Source organism: Tauraco erythrolophus, chromosome 7 (genome assembly GCF_009769465.1).
Source record: "Tauraco erythrolophus isolate bTauEry1 chromosome 7, bTauEry1.pri, whole genome shotgun sequence".
Lineage (NCBI taxonomy): Eukaryota > Metazoa > Chordata > Aves > Musophagiformes > Musophagidae > Tauraco > Tauraco erythrolophus.
Window position 1 is genome coordinate 5,099,723 of NC_141471.1, and position 23,382 is coordinate 5,123,104.

Here is a 23,382-nt window from a genome sequence, read left to right on the forward strand (position 1 = left end):
ACAGCTGGTAGATATGACAAAGGATGGATGGGAGCCCTTCACCCATCACAGAGTCAAATGGAGATACCAAAAACATCTCAGATGTCCCAGACACCTTTGTGTGGGCAACTGAGATCTACCTCTTCACCATACAGGCAGCAGAACCTAGGGAGCTGCTCAGCTATGCATAGAGTAGACATCTGGGTCATCAGTTGTATTGCTCTATATGCTCTGCTGACTGCGGTGTCTATGTCTCCGTTGACCTTTACGGAGCTGAGAGCCTGGTGCCCTGCCCTGACATACCTTGCAGGTGTCTTCACTTAGACATGTATCTCCTCCTGAAGTGGAAGGGCTTCATTCCTTAGGCTCCCAGTGCCCCAGGGTACCTAACCTGACCTCCAGTGACTGCTCCAGGAGGGCATGCATCTCCTGGAGGTCTTCTATCGTCTCTGCCACCCCTTGTGCCATGGTGGGAACAAAGCAGAACTGATGTCAAGTTCAACACCTTGGCGAATCCTTTCCATCTGTTCAAATAGAGGAAAAATAATCCCACACTAGAACAACAGTATCCTATCCAGTCTTTGCTGGGCTGGGATCCCACACTTTGCTTGGCCTCCCATGAGCATGGATACCCTGAGAAGAGGGATTCATCCCACCTAACTGTTGATAACTACAACTGTGCTCTCTTAATGTTCAGCAGATAGAGACATTTCAAAGTGTGGATTATCTGTACTAAACCTCTGCTGACAGTAAGAGGAACCCACCTGACCAGCACACTTACTGTTGTATCCAGTCATATAATTTGATTTTTCTTCTTCCTTTCCTTTCCAGCTCAGACTACAGGATGACAGACGGTGACACAAATCTCCCAACTATCGAGAGAAAGCTGGGACTGCAGATATGGGGCATAGAGGTATGACAAGAGGCAACGATGGTGTATGTCCTCTGCAAGTGTGTGTGTATGTTTCAAAAAAGAGATATTCGGGAATTAATTCAAGTGGGAAAAGAGGGTCTTACAGACCAGACACAGTAGGAAACAGGAGACTCAACATCTCCCTATGGAACTTTCAACATGTTATGGCTTTGGTTTCCCACTCTGTAAAACAGGGATAATATTGACTAAGGAAACATGAATGTGGTGGGACTGAAGCTGTTCCTCCAGCATTGGAGGCTTTCTCACCACCTTTGGGAACTAATGCAAGGCTGCTTTAGCACACCAGAAATTAATTCCCTGTTTCACCAAGGAGAGGGTTTATGCATAGGCAACCTTAGCCTATACGAGCAGCTGCCGTGGGGAAGGCACCCATTTTTGCAGCAAAGACATCCCATGGAATCTATTTGCTCTTCATCCTTGTCTTTCCCACTATGATCATTGGGTCACTACAAGGAGAGATAATGCAGACTGCGAGGTCACCTTCTGCTTTTGGTGGTACTTGATTTAGGATTGGAGCCAGGCTGTGCTCAATTCTGCCTTTTTCTGGCCCAATCCGCCAAAAACATTCCCCTGCAACTAGACAAGGCATAGACTGAGGTGCAGAGCCCACTCAGGGGACCAGTAGGAAGGGGATCCAACACATGTGTCCAGGTGGTGTTGGCACTTTACAAGTCTGGGCTACATTCCAAATATCACAGTGTCTTTGCCTTTCCATTTCTCCCAAAGCATTGTACTAAGCTTCTTTCCAGAGGATCTGTAATTAGAGATGTGTCAGTTCACGAGGGTCAAGCTGCTATGCTGGGAAACAAGTCAGACCACCAGAAGAATGTATGTCTCTAATTCCAGGGAAGCACAGAGCCAGTTCAAAGCCAGGAGCTGCATGTGTGCTGGTGGGTGGCACATCCAGGCACCTACCCTGGGCAGGCATGGCTGGTTAATTGTGCATTTGTACCAGATGAAGTGTGCCATTAGGGCCTGGAGGGGTGAGGGACACATCAATGTCCTCAAGTCTCTTTTCTCAGCCCTGCTAGTTGCTATGAATCCCTGGCAAAGCGGTTATCCTAACAAAGCTCTGAAAGTTATCCTCAAACTTATGGGCACTGAGTAAAAACCGTGCCCCAAAATTACAGCTAGGATGAGATGTGCTCACTCCCCTGAGAAATTCCCTACAAATGTCAGCTCTGGAGCCCTTCAGCCTGACCTCCAGGTCTTCTCACTCTAGACCTATGGATTGCAGAAGGGCAAGGAGACTAAAAAATACTTGTCAATCTGTCCAAACAACATTATCATTTGCCCCTTCTCACCCTGTAGTACTCTTGGGATTTCTCCCAGAAGCGGCTTTTCCCAGCTCACAAGCACAGCCCTGATTCTTCATTCTCCAAACCCTGATTGCCATCTTAGTGTTTCATGCACCTCAGCTGTCCTGTTTCACACACATCGACTTCTGGCTCTGAAGTTCTAGCAATGACCCAAACATTCATTTCCTTACAGAATATGAAGATGGTTCCTGTACCTGAAAAGGCTTATGGGACTTTTTTTGAAGGAGACTGTTACATAATTCTGCATGTAAGTAACGCAAACAAATCCGATCTCTTTGGCAGGCAGCTGGTTCAACCCTTTTTGGTTAGCTCTGACTTGGATGCTGGGTACCCTCATTGGTAAAAGTGGTTGCACATGTGCGTTCACCATCTAATCACACACCTGAATTTAACATGGTTGTTGTAACAACACGGCTTGTTTAGTAAATCAGAAGTCCAGAGGAACCATTAACTTAGGAATTCATTAAAATTATTTATCTTCTAATCAACTGAGTCATGTCCAGACATGGCAAAATGGCCAGGACCTTCCCTGGCAAACTAAATCAAGGCACACCTTTGCATGATGTGGGAGTCTTTTGGGGATGTGAGAGGTGGCCAACTGGAGAGCCTCATTTTCAGCAGATGATATGAGTTATGGAGGTGTGCCACATACTCTGCATCACACAAGCAGCAGAGAAGCTCTTCAGCCCTTCTCATGTCCTCATCAAGACATTTAATCTGTCCCTCCCAAATTTAGTCCAGACCTACTTGCAACCAGCTGAACCCAGGCTAGCCAGAAGCATGAGGAACTTCTGAGAACCAACTCTACTCTATGACATGTACAAAGTTCCTTGTGTTCCTGAAGCTCTGTGGGAAGACAATGTGTTTCACACAGCTCCCAGACTTCCTTCCAAATCTCTTCATCTGCACAGAGCAATCCAGACCCTGTTGCATAAAACAATGTCCCTATGGTGGAAACCAGAAGCATTTCCCACTTCCTGGGTCTGAGTGTCCTTCCTGCAACCGTCACCACCAGTCAAGAGACAGCAGCAAAGCCTCCGCTGTCCCACAGGAACCAAACTCACGTCCACTATACATCAAGCTAGGAAAGCAAGCTGGGATGGTGACGCAGAATAAGTCTCCTGCTCTAATTCACCATGTAGATGTCTTTATTTCAGCTTTTCAAGGGCTGAATCAATTTGGTAGCAGCAACCCGAAGACATGCCTAGAGCAGAATATGAGCGTCTTTGCAAGGAGCTGACGAGAGATATCAGTATAGATTTTGATGCTCACAGGCTCAACTTATATTGCTATAACTTCTCCAGGTAGAAAAGCCCTTGGTCAGCCCACAGCTCTCCTTTCCCCCTGCAGATGGGAGAGTGAAAATACTCATCTTTGCATTCTGCATCTTGACCGGAGGGTCTCCAAACAAAGATAGTCCACAGGACAATGGGACTTTGATCATCCTTAATAACAGTGTAGTAGATCGAGCGATTTTGCAACGAATTAATTATCTGTGCCTAGAGGAACTAAGCTGTATTTCATTCAAGTTCTTCTAGTGTGTTTCGCTGCGGTAACACTGCACAAAGCAAATAAACACAACTTAGTGTCAAATCCAGTTTATAAAATGAGTTTTTATTACCTTTCCCAGGTGCCCGTGGCAGGGTTTAACGCAGTAGGTCCTGAAAAATAACTGGCACAACTCACACAAAGATAAGCACACCTGTTCTCAGACCGCCTGCCTCCTCTTGGTAGGCCATTGGGTTCTTCTGCAATCAGATGAATCACAGCGTGCACACACGAGCTCAGCTTCGTTTGGAGTTATGTCTGGTTTGCAAGTCAGCAGGAATTCAGAGGCGGTTTGTGTTACTACGTAGTGTAGTATGAGAAAGAGAACAGGAAAGAAAGGTTGGTGTCTCCAGGAAAATAAATAGCAGTGTAGATTACATTTTAAAAAGTGATCTGTGAGAAGAGTCTCCTTTAAGTTTCAATATCAAAAACTAAAAAAGTAGGACAGGTCAAACACACACATTTTTGTAATTGCAAAGTGCTCGATTTTCCTTGATAACAAGTTATAAAAGTGCATCAGATAGAAACACACTTCTGTGCAATATGTACATAAAATCCATAAAAGCTTTCCTGAATCAGGTCCCTGGCTCCAGGTTGAGCTCGCAGGGAGCATCCTAAAGCTCTGTCCTGTCTCCCCTTGCCCAGAAGAAAGGCAGAACTGGGAAAAGCCGTGGGAAAGGGCTCCATGATCACTTGGTTTTGCCAGGTCTCCCTGGCCAGAGATATTTGAAACACACATATGGGCTGTGTCTTCGTCCTGACTCATCTTTCCCACCTCTTCCAGACCAAAAGAACCTCTCGTGGCTCTGCTGTGGATTTGCATTACTGGATTGGCAAGGATTCGTCTCAGGATGAGCAAGGTGCCGCAGCCCTGTATGTCACCCAGCTGGACAATGCGCTCAGGGGGAACCCTGTGCAGCACCGGGAAGTGCAGGGACATGAGTCTGAGACCTTCCAAAGCTATTTCCGCAACGGCATTATGTGAGTAGCATAAAATACCCTGCTATGAGGTGGGTCATGGTCCCTCAGGTTCCCTCTGCTTCTCTACATCTCAGAGGCATCAGCATTTCAAAAATAGGAAAAATAAGAATCAGCATTGAGATTGGTCAAAATTCAGAAGAAAAATTTCCCATTTTGAAAGAATTATTTATAAGCATTGAGTCTGGAACCATGTCATTCTATTCTACTGGTTGTTTTCCCAGATATTTGCAGTAATTGCATCTTAAGCTCCGTTTTGTTCACCCTAGGGTCTTCCTCCCTCTCCTCCACGCACTTTAGATTAACATGCCCATTCAGGGCACTTCACCCACCTTGAAGAGAAGTGCTGACTTAGCTCACACTGGGTGTAATATTCCTTTAATGGAAGGAAAGTTTGCCTCTCACTTCTGATACCTAAATGATACTGCTGAATCTAGTCCTTTGGTCTTTGCTCACTTTGGGGTTTTTGGAAGGTGACTCCAATAGCCATTCTCCAGGAGGACCTTCGTTGGCAATAAACAGCCTAAGTGCCTTGCATTTAAACAGCTGAAGAAAATTCAAATGAAAACCCATTCTTGGTCAATACCCTATATCCCAGTTTGGCTTTGAATACCTCTGTACTGTGCATCTCTACAACCATTCATTAGTTTCCTCAGGACTCTTGTGAGACATAAAAGTATTTTCACTCTCATCTTAAAGGTGAGTAAGGGACAATGAAGGATAAAAAATTCAGACCTTCAAAACATGTAGGTTTAGAAGTCTATTTGGAAACCTATCTGCCTCTGAAATCAGTATGAGTTAGACTTCATCTTGGTCTAAACCACTTCCCTAGGGTCAAACAGGAAGTCTGAGGCAAAATGAGAAATTAAAGCAGGCTCTTCCCACACCTTGGCAGGTGGACTAATCCCCAAAGCATCCTTCTGTGGGTATGTTCAACTGCGCCAAAGAAGTCTGACGTACTGTGAATCACTCACATGCCAGACCATGTTTGTCAATCTCTTCCAAGCTATGATAAAATACACTTATTACCCACATGGCAAAAACTATAAAACATTCAGCAATCATCTCTCTTTCCCACAAATTGCAATTATATTGTGTCAATTATTACCGTAAGGCCTGAAGAATGAACACTGGATCTGTGTTCTAAAATGGTCTAGGATCTCTGGAAGGAGGTTAGACTTGTTCAAAAACCATTAAAAAGGCTCTTGGACTTCCTTGAGCACCATGTTGTCTCACGATGTGATTGTGTCATCTTTGCAAAGTTGCACAGAAAGGAGGGGAAGGCATCATGCAGTCAGGCAATACTTATTAAAGAAGAAATTTTTCACTCTGAGGGTGGTGAGGCACTGGAACAGGTTGCCCAGAGAAGTTGTAGATGCCCCATCCCTGGAAGTGTTCAAGGCCAGGTTGGATGAGGCTTTGAGCAACCTGGTGTAGTGGAGGGTTTCCCTGCCCATGGCAGGGGGGTTGGAACTAGATGATCTTTGAGGTCCCTTCCAACCCAAACCATTCTACGATTCTATGATTCTATGATTCTATTGCAAAATGTTTATTCAAGGATAGAAGGACAACAAAATTGGAAGATTAAATTTGAGAGAAAGACGGTGTCCTGCACCCCTTTACCATTTTGTTCCACTTACGGCAACAATTTCATATCTAAGCTACTTTCAATAGAATAACTATTCTGAACAAAGCCAAATTTTAGCACAAAGTATTTTCTGCAAAATATGTTTCATTTTTTTAATTGAATGTTTATGGAATATTTTAATTCCGAGATGCCACTGCCATGTTTAATGGGATTTTCAGTTTGGTTTTTACATTTCCATTGCCATCCCTGACCTGCCTGTTCATCTACATCTACATACCTTATCTCAAGATGCACAGCAGCAACATGGCATCCATAACTAGCAGATGGACACCGTGAAGAGTCATGGTCGAACCAGGAACCATGAACAGTAGAGTGAGACAACACAGCAGTGTTTGACATTCCATTATTAGCACTTTGAGATTATATTGGCTCTAGATTTTGTAGTTGTCACCAAAAGCTTGAGATGTTCTCAGAGGATAGAGGGGAGGATATTTTCTAACCAGCCCCAACTCTTTATTCCCTGCTACACAACAGCTACAAGAAGGGAGGAGTGGCTTCAGGATTTAAGCACGTGGAGACCAACATATACAACATCAAGCGTCTTCTTCATATCAAGGGGAAGAAGCACGTGTCAGCCACAGAGGTAAGAAGAAGAGCCCTCTTTCCTTATAGATCATTTCTCCTTGCCTCTCCTACACCCATCTTCGATCAGGTTTGCCTCCTAGATAGCTCGACTCTGCTCAAGGACCCCCACTAGAGGACAGTTTTCAAGACCTCAGTTGAGGGTTTGGTATTATCGTAAAAGAAGCCATTGGGCTCAATGAATAGCTGAGTGCTAGAAAAATTGAGCATGTCATTGCAGACCAGTTGTTACATCCCCAAGGGCAAGTTCGCAATGTCTGTCACTTGTCTCCTGCAACTCTTGTTGTCCTCCTCATTTTCCTTCTGACAGGTAGCGCTTTCCTGGGACAGTTTCAATAAGGGTGATGTTTTCTTGCTGGACCTCGGGAAAGTGCTGATTCAGTGGAACGGACCCAACTGCAGCATTGCTGAGAAGTCCAGAGTGAGTACAGGCAAAAGCCACTTACTTTACTAGTTGTATTTTTTGACGCCTAGGAAAAAAAATAGAGATATAGCACTCAAAACCCCAGTAAAACCAGCAACACAGAGACGAACAGAGAAAATCATGGTAAATCTTCTACTTGCCCATCTGCTGGTATCAGAGGCCCAGGGAAGTGCTTTGCTCCAGTTCAGACCTGACCTCAGCTTGGGTTTCACGGGTGACCACAGGCACATCACTAGCTCCGGCTCCAGAAAGGCACCCAGCTCCCTCTGGGGAGGTCCATCTCCATCCCTCTGTGTCCTGTAGCTTGCATGATGTGGGACTAAAAAGTCAGCAACACCAGTAGGTTTAGCTGCAATAACTATCTCAGGGGTAGATTAATATATATATATACATATATATTTACAGCATCACAGGGAATGTGATGTACATCACAAATGCTTGGTCAGTATGAGACAAGTAGGAACACATAAGCCAGGTATTGATAGGTCAGATCTGTAGCTCTTAAGGCACTTTGCAAAGGGATCATTATCCTTATTTTACTGATAGAGGAACCGAGACACAGAGATGTAATAAGGCAAGATATATCAGTGGGTCATCAGCAAAGTTGGTGGCCAAACTTGTAGCCAATTATTATACACATTAAAAGGCAGGCAGGTCTGCTCTTCACATGGTGCCACCCAATGAGCTAGGAGAGGGGAAAGATTCACAGGGAAGGCGATTTTCCAGGACACAATGGCTAGAGGAGAAGATCCAACAGAGAGCAGAGAAGAGACAAAGAAACCCTCAGGACCCAGAGGAGGGGGAGCAGGTAGAGGGATGGCTACTGTGAGGAACAGGTCATGGTTCTTCTCAGGCCTGACAATCAAGCAGGTCATTTCCTAGGTCTAACAAAGAGGGGGCCCCTTACAAAACTATTGTAGTAAGAGTCACGGAAAAAAAGCATTCAATGGAAAATGGAGATTTCAGCCTAATTAGATGCTTGGTATTTCACGCTGCATTTTTCACAGAAAACAACCACGTTTTTTGAATAATTGAAACATTTAAATATGAAATGTCACATTAAATGTCCTACAGCTCTGCAACATCTAGCCTCGTCGTCTTCAGCACGTGTGCGTCTCTCTCCCAGACCATCTCACAAGAGCATTGGACCTGCTTATGCGCGGTCACATATAGGCAACGCCTGTTGTGGCTACCGTGCCCCCGTGCCACGTGGGAGCAAGCACTGGTAGCGACTCTAATAAGCAATATTTTCCTGAGAGTTAGAGCAGGCATTGTAGACACATCCCCTTTTTTAACAGCTACATTTGGAGGACACTAGAAGCTTCAGAGAGCTGTGGTAGTCTGGCTCAGACTATTGGTGGTCAGTCATTGCTCTAGGTCTGAGGCTTGCTGAACTCATTGTCTGGATCAGGACTTACTCCCTGGTGATCCTTGTGCGCAGGGGCTTGCACTGGCTCGCAGCATCCGGGACAGCGAAAGAGGCGGCCGCGCTCAAATCGGCATCATCGACAACGAGAAAGACTCCCCGGATCTCATGCAGATCATGAAGATGGTGCTGGGCGAGAGGCGCGGGGAGCTCCAAGATGCCATCCCAGATGCGAAAGCAGATGAGCTGCAGAAAGCAAATGTCCGGCTCTACCAGTAAGTCCAGGGCTGGGCTCCAAACCCTATCCTTTCTTACGCCGAGGGCTATAAAGCCTGACTCTGCTTGGTGACTCTGTCTTTCAGTGTCTACGAGAAGGACGATGACCTGGTGGTACAGGAGATAGCCACCCGGCCCCTGACACAGGATCTGCTCCAGCACGAGGTGAGACAAAGCCATCAGCCCTCATGGGGAGAAAATGATGCTGTAGCTTGCTTTATTTTCAGCTGAGCATCTGTTCCAATGGGATAACTCATTTCCTGAAAATTATCAGCCCTTCCACCATTCAGGTTTATCAGGTATCCTCTGAAAACCGAACAGCTTAGCTCCACTCCAACCTCAGTGGCCAGAGGAAGGTGGTGCAGTGAAGCTGCTCTAACCAGAGATGGCAAATTGACCCTCTCAGCCAAGGATGATATTAGCTTGGCAACCGGAGCCAAGAAGAGCTGTGGGCCAGGAGTAAATTCCAGATGGAAATAAGGCTTCTTAATACCTGATATTCAGGGATAACCCTCCATCTGCAGAATTCAGACCAAATAAATACTCTGCTCACAAAATCACAAAAAAATGTTTTCCTGCTGTAGCAAGTGGCTGGCCTCAGTGACTCACCCTGGAAGGACACTCCTTACAGACCCTCTGTCCAAAGGATTTCAGAAAACAGAGGCTTTCCTACTGTCTTTCTGGCTAAAATTTGGCAGAGAATTGCTCATCCTTAATTTTCTGCAGTGCAAACCGCCCTATTGCAAAACAGCGTCGTGCTGCAAAGCTCGGGCTCCTTTATTCAGCTTGGTGTCAGCTGCCTTTTACAAGCATATGAAGCTTTTGCTTTTCTTGTCAAAGTTCACTTTGCAAAACGAGAAGCCTTTGGTCACACAGTGACCTGCAGTGGAGACAGGCTGCCTGGCAGCCATCTCATCCCCTTTGGGTTCGGGATCCTGCTGCATTCGCAACGACGCAACACTTTAAGCTCTGGATCAGGGACACAAAACAGTCATGCAGAAGATGTCTAGCCTGAACTTTTCCTGCTCCTTCAGTAGCAGATTTGACATAAACGAGCACCACCATCAGCAGTGCTGAAGCACAGCAGGCTGAGGATGATATTTCAGCATAACGCTTCTGCTGGAGCCTTTTGGAGCTGGTGTTTGTGTTGGTTTGGGAACGTCTCTCGTGGCCAGTTTTGATCAATGCCTAAGAAAAACACATATTATAAGTTATTACAGTTAAAAGGCAGCTGCCAGGGTCAGGTGTGCTCACAAAGTTAGTGTACCCATGAACCTCTGCCCTGTAAGGTTGATGGTAGTTGTAGTCTGTTTATGAACCACAGTAACTCCATCTTCTGTTACCTCTGCTAATGGTGGCACCAGGGTTAGAGCTCTGCAAGGCAGGAAAGGAACAAGATCTGCTTCTAATCTAAATCTTCAAGAAGGATCCAACCTGAGTAGGCTACAAATGTGGACCTTTGCCTGCGCAGAACTTTTAACATGTTTTTTTCTGTTTCACTTGAGGATTGCTACATTTTAGACCAAGGTGGTTTTAAGATTTACGTCTGGAGAGGAAAAGCTTCCAGCTTGGAAGAGAAAAAAGCAGCCTTCACTCGAGCTGTGGTGAGTTGTAATATAGTGCAAACAATGTCGTGGGAGGTCAACTAAGTGCTAATCAAGATCTGACCGCTAATGACAATCAAGTGTAGGTCTTGAGGAGCTGGCCTGTGTAATAACAGAGTTAAACGTCTAAGGGAGGCGTGGTGACGTAAACACAAAATTGTTAGTGACCAAATTGCACGAGAACTAAGACCTGCCACTGAAACTAGGAAGAAATTTGTTAAAGAAAAGGAAGTATAAAAGAAAATACTTTGTTACACAGTAAATGGTGGACTTCTGCAATTTCTTGATTCAAGAGATAATGGAGACAGAGAGTATCAGCAGGGTTGAGATGGGATTAGGCAAATTCATGGTCAGATATTAAAAGCACCCTTATATCCTCTCTAACATCCATGACCCAATATTGTTGATGCTGGGGAGAGTGAAGGTACCACACTGAAGACAGCCACCAAGCTCACATCTTCTCACTTAATAGCACCTCTTAATGCCTGGGCCCAAGTTCTGTGTGTGAATTTGAAGATAGTACAAGACTCTTCCATTGAGTAGAAAGAGATCTATTAGTTAATTACCAACCTGATGCAAGACCAGGGCTCATATTAAGGTAGAGCATACCAGCATAGTGCCCTGGCACCTATGCTGCCAGCTCCAGGTGAGCTGCCATGCAGTTATTTTCTGGCAGAGCATGCCTCAACACTTCCTTTCAGAAAAAGTTAGCCTCAAGGGAGCCTGTTCAAGTAAGGCATTTTGTAGTTTTTCTTACAAGTTGGCATGTTGAAACAAAGGCTACAAAGGGAACTTAGCTTTTAATTCATCTATTCACTTACATGAAGACCATAAATGGCCTCATCTTCAGTGAGATCTTACTAGGAGATAATGAACTTCAGTGTCTTCAACTTCAATAAGGTCTTAAGTGGAGACACCCAGCTTCAATATCGATTGCATCTATTGTCTTGGAGAAGAAAAACCTTAGAAAACTTTGCCTTAAATCTTAACCTCACAGTTCTCTGTGCTCCTTTCTAAAGCTTAGCTTAGATGCTTTTTAGTAGGCAATCAGCTCTGCAAATTCTGGCCCTGAGCTACACATGTAGAGCAAAAGATATCTCTCCCTTTCAGTGTGGCAGGTGGGAGGGATGGGAAGACCATCTGCTCTGCTTTTCCCTGGGGGTAGTGTGTGGCTGTATTTACAGCAGAAGATGAATGCTCAGAAGCCCACAATCAGGCTCCTTCCCAGAACCACGGCTGTCAGCACTGTATCTCCAGGTCATCCTGGAGCCTGCTGAGATAAACACAAGAGCAGTTCCCAAAACTGAACAATGGCTTTGGCATTGTGGCAGAATATAGATCACTTTCTTCTCTCCTATATTGTATCGAGCACCTCTGTTGAAGTAGTCTTTTAACTCAATAGGATGTGATCCAGGTGACCAGCCTTTAGGAATAGGGTTCAATCCTCTAAACACAGAAATAAACATGGATGCTACAGTGAGAACTTGTACACACCTCCGTTGAGAAGCCTGAATGCAAGTCTCAGGGTGAATCCTGACCTTGGTCATGCCATTGTGTTCAGTGGGGGACATTCACTCTTTGGGCTGGTTCAAGTCCACATCCTTCTTCTCATGTCTGTAAAAAGCTTGGTGTGTCCCCGCTAATGTCCTTTTTCAACCTCACTAGGGTTTTATCCAAGCAAAAGGCTATCCTTCATCCACCAACATTGAAGTGATCAATGATGGAGCAGAGTCAGCCATGTTTAAACAGCTCTTCCAGAGGTGGACCGAAAAGGATGAAACACAAGGACTGGGCAAAGTCTACACTACTGGCAAAATTGGTGAGTATGTTCATCCTAGATTTGGCTTTCCTACCTGTACTAAGGAACAGCTGGGAACATAATTCACATTAACTGTCTCCTGCCTTCAGTATCTTGACAATCTAGTGCACATTCTTCTCATGCCTTGGATTTTCTACCTTCTTCAGTAGATGCAAAGGATTCAGGAACCGAACAAGATTCTGAGGCTTCTTATATGAACCAAACTGCCACTTATTCCAAATGTAAATGTTGGCAGAATACCACTTTCATCTGAAAAACTGTATGCAGAATTTCACACTTGTAGAACTTCCTAATTTTCTCTATAAAAGGCTAATGCTAAACCTGATAAGGACGTGTTGAACAACATTCTGCTTTCATTTACACTGGCATCCACCCAAGACCCTCCTGACGTCAATGGAATTATTCTGTATTTACACCGGGTGTAAACGGTGCCTCAATTTATCACGCTGCTGAAGTGAATATTACAATGCACTAATCCCAAAGAGTAAACAGTACCAAAGAGAACTTGTTGATGAATGATGGGATGGTGACAGAGATACAGAGATGCTGAGTGTCTCCGTCAATAATAGCTTCAGAGCCACAGGTTCTCAAGGAACCCTTGCAAGTTCTCTCTTTTCTCTCCACCTCTGTCTCTCTCCCTGCTGTCCATAAATGCTATCGCTCTTTATCATAAGCTGAAGAAATTTATCCATTTTATTTCTGAAAGCAACATTTTAAAAGGAGGAAAATAGGTATAGATTTGGAAAACAATTATGAATTTTCAGTCAGGAGGCAACCAATATTTTTACCAGCCAATCATCACTGGAACGTGCTATATGGCCTGTCGCCAGCCTGCAACAGATCAACACTGGAGCATGTGAGCTCTTGCATATTCCAAAATCAACACTGGCTTACTGGCAGTAAGACTGACTCCTTGCAACCGCGGATCTGTTTTTTCTCGCATGGATAATGATTGCGTGTGTGCATGATGCAGAGGGTTTGTATGTTATCGTTCATTCACCGGTTCTCGTTTCTGTTCTGCTGGTGCATGCAGCCAAGGTGGAGCAGGTGAAGTTTGACACCACGCAGCTCCACGCCAGACCGGAGCTAGCTGCCGAGCAGAGAATGGTAGACGATGCCTCCGGGGAGATAGAGGTGAGAGAGCTCCTTTTGTTGGCAGAGGATGCAATAATCAGCGTGTTTCCAAACATCTCTGCCTTTTCACACATAGCAGCTGTACGGAGCTGGGAAGATGTGTCCATCTACCCTCCCCAAAGAAGCACGGCTGCAGCCAGAGCAAAGTGCTTGCAAAGTCAAACTAATGCAGCAGTTACAGTAGCTCAAGGGCATTTCTCCTCCAACCTATGACCTGTGGAGCAAAGTAGTCACTGAGATGAGTCCTCTCCTGCTATGTGTGTGGGTCATGAGGGTGAGAACCCTCTTCTCACAATGTCTCCCAGTTAGGTCCGTATCAACCAAACTTGTGCAAAGCAGAGGCCCCTCTCCCGTTCTAGTGGCCTCCCATGGAAGATGGAGCTGGTTGAGAAATGGGCTGTGGAGCTGAGAGGGACCTGGAGGCTGCTCCTCCTTGAGGGCCACCAACTGCTGAAAGTCCATTAATGGCACATGTATTGTGACAGTCACAGGAGAGACCTGACTTTGCCAGCAAGCACTTAATCAAGCTGGAGGAACATAAGCTGGCATCCAGGAGAGAGAGGAAGGATTCTCTCTCCAACTGAAGACCTGAATGTCAGTGGTCTGCTAGCAAGGGGGCTGTGCTCTGTCTTCACGTTGACTCCACTGCTGCTCACCAAGATGTTTCTTTCACTAGGTGTGGAGGATCGAGGACTTGCAAATGCAACCAGTGAATCCCAAGACCTATGGGCAGTTCTACGGGGGTGATTGCTACCTGGTCCTGTACACCTACCTGAGATCAGGCAGGCCTCACTATGTCCTCTACATGTGGCAGGTAGGTCAAACTGAAACAGAAGGGACTATACTGTGTCTGCTGGAAGCCTAAAACTGAAGGGAGCCATTGCACACCAAAATCCCAAACCAAGCATCCAGAACTGAGATACCCTTTGCTCATCAGTTGTCCATTGCAAATATCCCAAGCTGTGCTTCATAGGCAGCATGGGCACTGAGCCCAAGTTGGCATCGTACTGAGAGCCAGCAGTGTTAGACAGAAAGAGTGAAGGATTATGAGGCTTACAGTGCTGAGGTCACACTTTGCAGTCTTTCGGGGTGTCCCTTAAAGTCTGAGATCCTGGAGTCTCGTGGTTATGCAAATATCTCTGCTTTCCTTTTAAAGTGTATTTTCCTCCCTTGGAATGCAGAAAGGAGCTTTGAAAACGGGATGCTAATGTCTCCGAAAACGGAATGCAAGTGAAATTTAAACATCTGGAAGTTTTAACTCTGATCCCATGATATTATACGCAGAGCTTGGGATTGGCAAGATGTGACATTGTGCAGAGCTTTATACCCTTCGTCTCATCACAACGCATGTGGCATCTCTCCCTTCCCCAGGGTCGCCATGCCTCCGTGGATGAAATCACCGCCTGTGCCCTCAATGCCATCGAGCTGGACAAGAAGCATGGGGACGAGGCTGTGCAGGTGCGCGTGACAATGGGCAAGGAGCCCACACACTTCCTGGCAATCTTCAAGGGCAAGCTGGTCATCTACGAGGTAATGTGGCTTTGCGTGCGTGGGCACCAGCCATGGCTTGGCAGTTGCAATGGAAACAGTCCAGAAAAACGGGCTGATATTCAGGAAAGGAGTCTGCCAGGTCTGCATGGGCTGGCAGATGGTAGCGAGGGAACACTTCTACCACTTCCCAAGTAGTCTGAACACCATATGTGTAAACAGTCCTGGACTGACACAGACTCAGCTGTCCACCCCTGAGCTCCAGCGTTAATGTGTGATGTTCTTTCCAACTCTGTCCCAAAATATTTTGCAGAGTTACAATAAGACAATCTTCCTGTGAATTACAGATACCACTTTCCAGAGAGGGTCCTCCAAAATATCCCACAAACAGTTGCATGATTTGAATTGTCCCTGTCTGAATTATATCATGTTAACTACTAACCCACTTCACTTGCTGCTTCGGCTGCTGACATCTGTGGTGGAGACATTGAATGGCTGGGGAGAAGGGGAATTGCCCTCAGTTCTCAGTGTTGGTCCCACCAAACAGCTTCCATGGCAGATGTTCATCTAAACCAAGCACAGCTGAAAATCAGAGTCCAACTGCCTTGCCCAGTTTGCATGGGAAATGCTTTGCAGACACTGAGATCTGCTCACACCGAACTTGAGCATCTTGACGGGAGCTGGTCAAGACTCAGAGTAATCAGGGAGAAATGTGGAAGTTATGCCATGTGGGTTTTATTCTGACCTAGAACCAGAAGGTACTGGGATTTCCGCACCTGCTCTGTGCAGGACTGTGGTCCGTCATTGCAGCAATGTGGAGGGCTGTGAGCCCAAAAGCCTTCTTCCTCAAATCAATCACACTCTGGATTTGGGATGTCCTCCTCACCTCCCAGTACCATCTTTTCTTCTGTTTCCTTGCAGGGCGGCACGAGCCGGGGTCAGAAAAGCACGCCCGAGCCGGCGATCCGCCTCTTCCAGGTGAGGGGCACAGACGAGATGAACACAAAGGCCACGGAGGTGCCAGCCCGGGCCTCCTCACTCAACTCCAATGACGTCTTCCTGCTGACCACCAGCCAAGTCTGCTACCTGTGGTGCGGGAAGGTGAGTCTGCAGCAAGTCCAGGGGAGGCAGCCGAAGGGAGCCAAACTTGCTGATGTGGGACTCTAGTCTCCTACGTCCACTGAGCTGTGGAGGTGTATCCTTGGAGAGGTAGCCCATTCATTTTGATGGAGGAAGGTGCACCCAGAAGAAGGCTCCGTCTGTGCAGGATCAGCAGTAACACAGCCCACTCTCTACAGAAGTAACCCATCTTGGGGTTTACTTCACCTCATTTTAGATATTCATAGAGCTTTCAGCTGAATAAAGCACTCCCAGGTTCTCCAGCTGGTTATTAGAACATGTTCATCTATCCTGCGTTGGTCATGTGTTTCAGGATGAGATAGTAGATCTAACTGAAGCAGAAGGGTTTCCCAAAGAAGTTGCAGATGCCCCATCATTTCAAGTGTTCAAGGTCGGGTTGGAATGGGACTTTGAGCAACCTGATCTAGTGAAAGATGTCCTTGCCCATGGCAGGGAGTTTGGACTAGATGATCTTTAAAGGTCCCTTCCAACCTAAACCATTCTATGATTATATGAGTTTTGCTCTAGATGCCATTGGCTGGACTGAATGTCCCTTCAAGGACTAGAAGTGGATTCTGAGTGACCTGCTCAGATGAGACCCTCAAAAGCATTCAAGCAGGTCTAAAACACTCCAGAGGAGGGTAGGACCAAGCCAGCTTTTCCCCACAGATAAGTTTTGCCAGTCTGTCCCTAACTCCACCTCAATCTTACGTCCTGAACACAGGGATGCAGTGGAGATGAGAGGGAAATGGCAAAAATGGTGGCTGACATCGTTTCCAAACGGGACAAGCACACCATTTTGGAAGGACAAGAGCCAGCGGAGTTCTGGGAAGCCTTGGGAGGCAAAGCACCTTACGCCAGTGAAAAGAGGTAATAGTGACCTGCTTGTTTCTCTGGGCTTGGCCAGACAACATTAATCAAGGGATCAAAACTTTGCAGGAAGGTCAGTAATACGTAGTTCCCACTAAAGGCAGCACGAGGTCAGAATGTCACCAAAAGCTTGGTCAGAAACCACACCGAGATGTCTCTTCCCTAGGTTTTGAGTCAGGTCTTCTGTGAAGTAGGAGCCCCAGATCCAAAGCCTGCAGACAAGGGTGTGCCACCCTCTCCTTTCCCCACAGTAAATCTACCCCATGTCTTGTCATAAGGGCTACATGAACCACATGCTCCATTTCCAGCCATTATCAGCTTTATGGGCAGCCCCAGAAGATTCATTAAACTAAAGCTGCTTTTAAACAGCCTGGATTTCTCCAGCCCTCTGGGCAGATGATGCACTCCTTTGCAACCAAATGATCTGATGTGGCTTTGACCTGACGTCAGGTTCGTCTCCACAATGAGAGAAGGGTTCTGCTTTTGCCTTCTTTGGGTGGAGAAAAAGCTACCTCTTAAAATTGTTAAAATGGTCTGAGAATCCCCTGAGACCTGGCATTGATGACTCTCAGGCCCTCAGATGAGTGTTGCCATGTTCCCACCTCTTCCATCAAGGTCATGACAAGCAGCAGCAGGGCCCTGCAGTAGACCATGAGGGAAAGGTTTCCATCTCTCTTGCTTTTTCTTTCCCTGCCATGCATGAGGAAGGTTTCAGGAGCAGGTCACGCACTACCAACCTCGCCTCTTCGAGTGCTCCAACCAGACGGGTCGGTTCATCATGACAGAGGTGGTGGGCTTCTGCCAGGAAGACTTGGACGAAGACGATGTCATGCTGCTAGACACATGGGAAGAGGTCAGCTCTGACTCCCCCTCTTCTTCCCTCCAGACATATTTTCAAACAGGTTATGGCTTAATTTGTTTGAATCCATCATTGAATGTGAAACCAAGGGCACTATGCCTTCTGTCCCATCTTCAAACCCTTTGTGATGTTTGGTCAGACAAGCAGGAGTATATCCAACCCTTCTCACCCAGATACAAAACACGTGAGTGAGGTGGTGTTGCTAACCCTGTTTCAGAAGGGGGAAAATGGAGACATCTGGTCCATGCCTTGCTCTGAGGTGAGATAAGCTGGCCCTGCTCCAGTCTTTGCCAACTCGTACAAGGAGGTGGCACCTAGAAGCCCTGCCCCTCATTTCCCAGCACCGATGGTGAGGGCTTGCTTTAGACTATTGGAAACTAACTCCTAGTTGCTTGGTTTTTGAGGCCATTTGATATTTTTGGCCATGCAAGGACTGAGTTTAGCTCCCTTAAAGCATGCAAGAGCTGTTTTCTGAAATATTTATGCTTTGGACCTGTCTCAAAATAAAAATCCTTCTTGGCTGGGAGGAAATCTGGGATCAAAATCCCAGGGGACTATTGGGAAACAACAATTCCTGTCTTATCTCTGCTTCACTTGGCAGGAGTCAACAAACAGCCGTGTCTGCACAGGTCCCAACTACTTACTGATCTTCCACACCTTCTCTCCTTGCAGATTTTCCTTTGGGTTGGCAAAGCCTCCAACACATATGAGAGGAACGAGGCAATTGCCTCGGCCAAGGAGTATCTCAAGACCCATCCAGCAGGGAGAGACTTGGCAACTCCGATAATACTGGTGAAGCAGGGCTATGAACCCCTCAACTTCACAGGATGGTTCAACGCTTGGGACCCCTACAAATGGAGCGTAAGTTGCTGGAAAAGCCCTGTGGTCTGCACGTGTGCTCAGAGGTGCTGAATGGGTGTTACTGTCGGTGAGCCATATCCTCTGTGGTGCACGGAGCAAAACCTTGCTATGACACGTCCTCAGCTTCACGGCTTCCTGGTGCTACCTGAGCAGCTTCTGCTCCTTTGCCAGCAAAAACCACCTGCTCGGTGAAACCGAGGCTTTTGCCAATATAAGTAAATGTGTTGAATTCACAATAGTCACATTTTTACTTTTAAAAAGATCAGGCTCCAAATCAGGTTTGTGATTTCAGCCAAAAAATGGGTGACAACAGAAGCAGCCTACATCATAAATGTTCATATTTCAAAATAGAGCCACAGAAAAAAATTTAGGACCCAGCTTAAAGGGCAAACTCTGGCAAAATGAAAGATGTGAGCAGACAGGTCTCATCTCCAAGTTTGCAGACTGCCCATCAGAGCCCAGGAGCTCCTAAGCCAGGTCACCCTTTGTCCCTTCAAAAAAAGAAGCCTCCTTCTCAAAAGGTGATTTACAAAAACGAGCTCTCTGCTATACAGAAATGGAAACCTGCCCCTGGAGTTGCCTGGGGAAGTCCTTTCTCTCCTCTTTCAAACACACAGACTTCAAATCATTTCAGGAGCAGGACGCAGAGCGGAGATCTGCTGGTGTGGCCCGTGCATAGGGCCCCACCACCCGCTGTCAGGACCCAGTCTCCTACCCTGGTTGTGCACACCCTGGTTGTGGTCGGATGGAGGGAGGAGAGATGCACTTAACTCTGTGCAGACCATGCACCACCCGGTCCAGCCAGCCTGGGGGCTCGGAGCTACAGCACAGAGTTTTTGGGGAATAAAGGAGAATGCTGGAAGGGCTTTGGTGGATCATAGCAAACAGCGAAGTGGAAGCCATGCTGCCAGGCTGTGCACCTAAATTCCTGCCACCCGATGGCACTGGTGTGCATGGCTTAAGGGGAAAAAAAAAAATAATAGGAAGATGATGAGCAACTGGGAAAAGCTGAGCTCCCAGGTGCTGTTTTACCAGACCCCTCGCCAGTGAGATCGTCCCTTCTCACTTCTGTTTTGTCCTATGAACATCAGTGTTCAGCCAGTTCACAAGCAATCCTGTCTTTTGGTTGCCCAAAGGGCTGTAAGTGAAGTCCCATGCTGGAGTCTGCAGGTGGGACAGCCGGGGCAATGGGTGAAGGTCCCCAGGGGACGTCACACTCCAGGAAATCTCATACAGAGAGATAATTTTTTTCCTGTATCTGGATTTGCATCGTCTTTCTTTGCAACGGCGTGGTGGTAGAAAGCCTGTCTTTACAGCTGGATTTGGACAGATAAGATGGCAACTCCTAGAGCACTGACCCTTAAAACAATGTTGGTGCTTAGAACAAAGGTCAAGACTTGTGAGTTTGTTTGTTTGTTTTGTTTTTATGAGGAACTGCTGAAAAACAAGAATACAGCTCATAAAATTTATACCTCTAAAAATATCCCCTGTAGGCAGCTTCCGCAACTACAGATAAGCAATCCAGACTGCTGGCATCCCAGCAACATCTGGGGGGTGGGGTGTGTTCATTGCTCAGTTTTGGGTCTAAGTCTCTTTGCTCTGCAATCCACGTGTTTTGTTGCCTGTTCTCGTTGGAGAACTTTGTTGGATGATTCTGTTAAGAACTGACATCTCCTGGCTGCTTAGGAAAACACAGTCGTCGGCTTTGCCAATGTATCTAGTACATTCCTTTTCTAGGAAATAAGTAGCTGGTAATGCATGGCACCAAATTACAATAAGTCAGGGATTGAGGCTTTGAAAAACCTGTTGTTTTAGCAGGGAAGGGAAAAAAACGAATATTATTTTATCCCAAATTTTCATGCATTGCAAGATTAATTCAAAATTTAAAATATTTAAATCCAGCAGTAAATATGATTTCTCTTTATTTGCCTTCTGCTCTCTGCAGTCTTTAAAGTTCCTGTCCTCACCCGATACTGTACACCTGCAAAGGCTAACGTCCACTTGTTTCTTTGTTTTCAAGTGAAAGCTCTGATTCTGGCACAGTCTCCTGATTCCAGGAGCTGGGGATTGCAGGAGGCACCAGCTGCCACCGCAATGAGCACCGCTGGGCTTTAAAATTCACCTGATCTCCTGACTTCATTAGAGAACAGGAGCGTGTGCTAATTAAAGGCAGTCCACGCTTCTTACAACTCTCTTTACCTTTAGGATGGCAAGTCCTATGAGGAGATGAAGAACAGCTTAGGAGATGTGTCGGCTATCTCCGAAATCAAAGTGGTGAGTTGCTTCTTGACCATATGGGTGGGTGACACTTGGGTTTAAACATCACCAAGTCCCCCAGTCTGTTCACACAAAGGAGAGGACGGAATCATAGAATCATAGAATCATGGAATGGTTTGGTTGGAAAGGACCTTAAAGATCATCTAGTTCCAACCCCCTGCCATGAGCAGGGACACCCTCCACTAGACCAGGCTGCTCAAAGCCTCATCCAGCCTGGCCTTGAACACTTCCAGGGATGGGGCATCCACAACTTCTCTGGGCAACTGGTTCCAGTGCCTCACCACCCTCAAGAGTGAATAATTTCTTCCTTATATCTAATGATTGGAGCAGGCATGGGGAGCTCAGGCTGTCAGAATCAGAGCTCTGCTCCTCTGTAGAAAGCGGAGGGAGACGTGATTAATAACCCACAAATACACCCAGATCTCTGGGGCCTTTTCCAGTCCTGTGCAGAGGCATCTGTGGGCAGGAGACTGGCCAACTGCTTTCTAAACTACACGTGCAAATAGAAGTGTGTGTGGCCAAATGAGTGTGCAGTGAAGTGTTGTATGAGTAGTGTGCAGTGCTGTGGCCCCTGAGACCCCCGACAAGCAGCCCCTGATCAAGAAGGGCATAGCTCAACAGGAGATCCTACAAAGCACAGAGGAAACAAGATCCCAACAGTCCCAAATGTGATTGTCACATGGGATCGGTTCTGCCCTGGACAGGGCTAGGAGGAATGCTGGAAGGAAGTGGCAGGGGCTTTGAACCAGGAGAGATGGCATACTGGGGAGGTGTATGAAGGTAATTTAGGTGGTTTAGATATGGTAGATATTTAATCTCACCTTCTGTCCTTCCACATGCACCTTCCCCTGCTGTTATCTTGAGAAAAAGGAGTCCACCATTAAGTATCTTCAATTATTTCTAAGGGCTCTCATCAGCACCGTACTAACATAAAGATGTAACATTGATGGAGGTGCTGGACTAATGTTTTAGTTTGGACTTTCTACTTGCAGCTTTGGTTCTCCAAAGCAAAGACCAACAGTCTGCACCGGGAGCAGCCCCCCCAACCCCAACAGAGAGAAAGATCCTGAGATAATCCCCAAGTTGCTCTGCCAGAGCTTCTTGTCTTGACATATTTTCCTTCATTTGGCAGGACCTTAACAACATCAGCCTGAACAAGAGAACCCTCAGTATGACCAACTTGGCTGGTTCGAGTATGGCAAATGCTTCCCCTGAGTATAAATCACACTTCAACCACAGTGACAGCAACAGCTACAACAACACCAGCAACTACAACAGCAACAGCAGCCCTTCCCTGGTGCCTAACAGTGAAGGAATTTACTCCCGAGAGGTCCTGATGAACAAGACGGTGGATGAGCTCCCAGAAGGCGTGGATCCCACTAAAAAAGAGGTGACAGCATTGCTGGTTTGATGCTATAGTAGCTTAACCTGGAACCTAGTCATTGGCTAAGTGCACTAGTGCTTCAGACTGTTAAGTCTTGCCTCAGGCTGAAGGAGATACTAGCTGGACACATAGGTCTCTTCAAAAAGTGGGAGATTCACGTGAGAGAAAGCTGTGGTAGTTGTACTCTAGCTGAAGCTTTGGGGGAGAAAATGAGTTTTAAATAGTCACTTTTCAAACTAATTTCTTCTGCTAGAGTTGTTCTGCCACCCAACCTCTGTCCTTGGAGGGACAGAGACTCCAAAGTACAGCTCCTGCGAGACAAGGTGACACAGCTGAGAATGAAGCCAGGATTTGTATTTTTCTTGGGTGTTTGTTTTCATTTGAAACTCCTTCCAGAAGGGATGTTTTGGTTGTTTTTTTTTTTGTCAGAAAGCTTGCATTTCAGCAAATTCCATCCAGGGACAGGGAGGAATGCCACATCTCAGATCTTTGGGAAGCGGGATGAGGAACAGTTGCTAGGATGTTCCACTTCCCACCATGAGGACAAGCAGCAGGACAGGAGCTGTTGGCCTGGAGTCCAGGGTTCGGCACTGGCACAGTGAGGAAGGGACACAGCCAATGGAGGTGTCCTAGCCTCTGCAAAAGCCAAAGCTGACCTTTCCTTGCTCTCTCCTCCCACTGCAGTACTATCTCTCTGATGCCGATTTCCACGATATCTTTGGGAAGTCCAAGGACGAGTTCTACCAGATGCCCAAATGGAAGCAGCAGAACGAGAAGAAGCAATGTGGACTCTTCTGAGACCGCAGGGGCCATTCAGCATCCAGTGACTCTGGCAGCGACCCTCGATCTCCTAGGAGCTGCAGGGAAGAAGTACAGACATTTGCTCAATGAACCCAACCCAACGTCTCAATCA

At 46.4% G+C, this 23,382-nt stretch overlaps 1 protein-coding gene across 1 annotated transcript; it reads left to right on the forward strand.

The window, feature by feature from the left end:
- The first annotated feature begins 823 nt into the window (after nt 1-823).
- VILL (villin like) lies at nt 824-23,267 on the forward strand. Its single transcript, XM_009988635.2, has 19 exons — nt 824-892; nt 2,405-2,479; nt 4,565-4,761; nt 6,881-6,989; nt 7,299-7,409; nt 8,854-9,053; nt 9,141-9,219; nt 10,560-10,658; nt 12,324-12,477; nt 13,511-13,611; nt 14,288-14,425; nt 14,983-15,141; nt 16,021-16,200; nt 16,943-17,088; nt 17,797-17,941; nt 18,620-18,808; nt 21,014-21,082; nt 22,218-22,475; nt 23,154-23,267. The coding sequence occupies exons 1-19, from the start codon at nt 824-826 to the stop codon at nt 23,265-23,267; spliced, it is 2,592 nt and encodes an 863-aa protein (XP_009986937.2).
- The last annotated feature ends 115 nt before the right edge of the window (nt 23,268-23,382 follow it).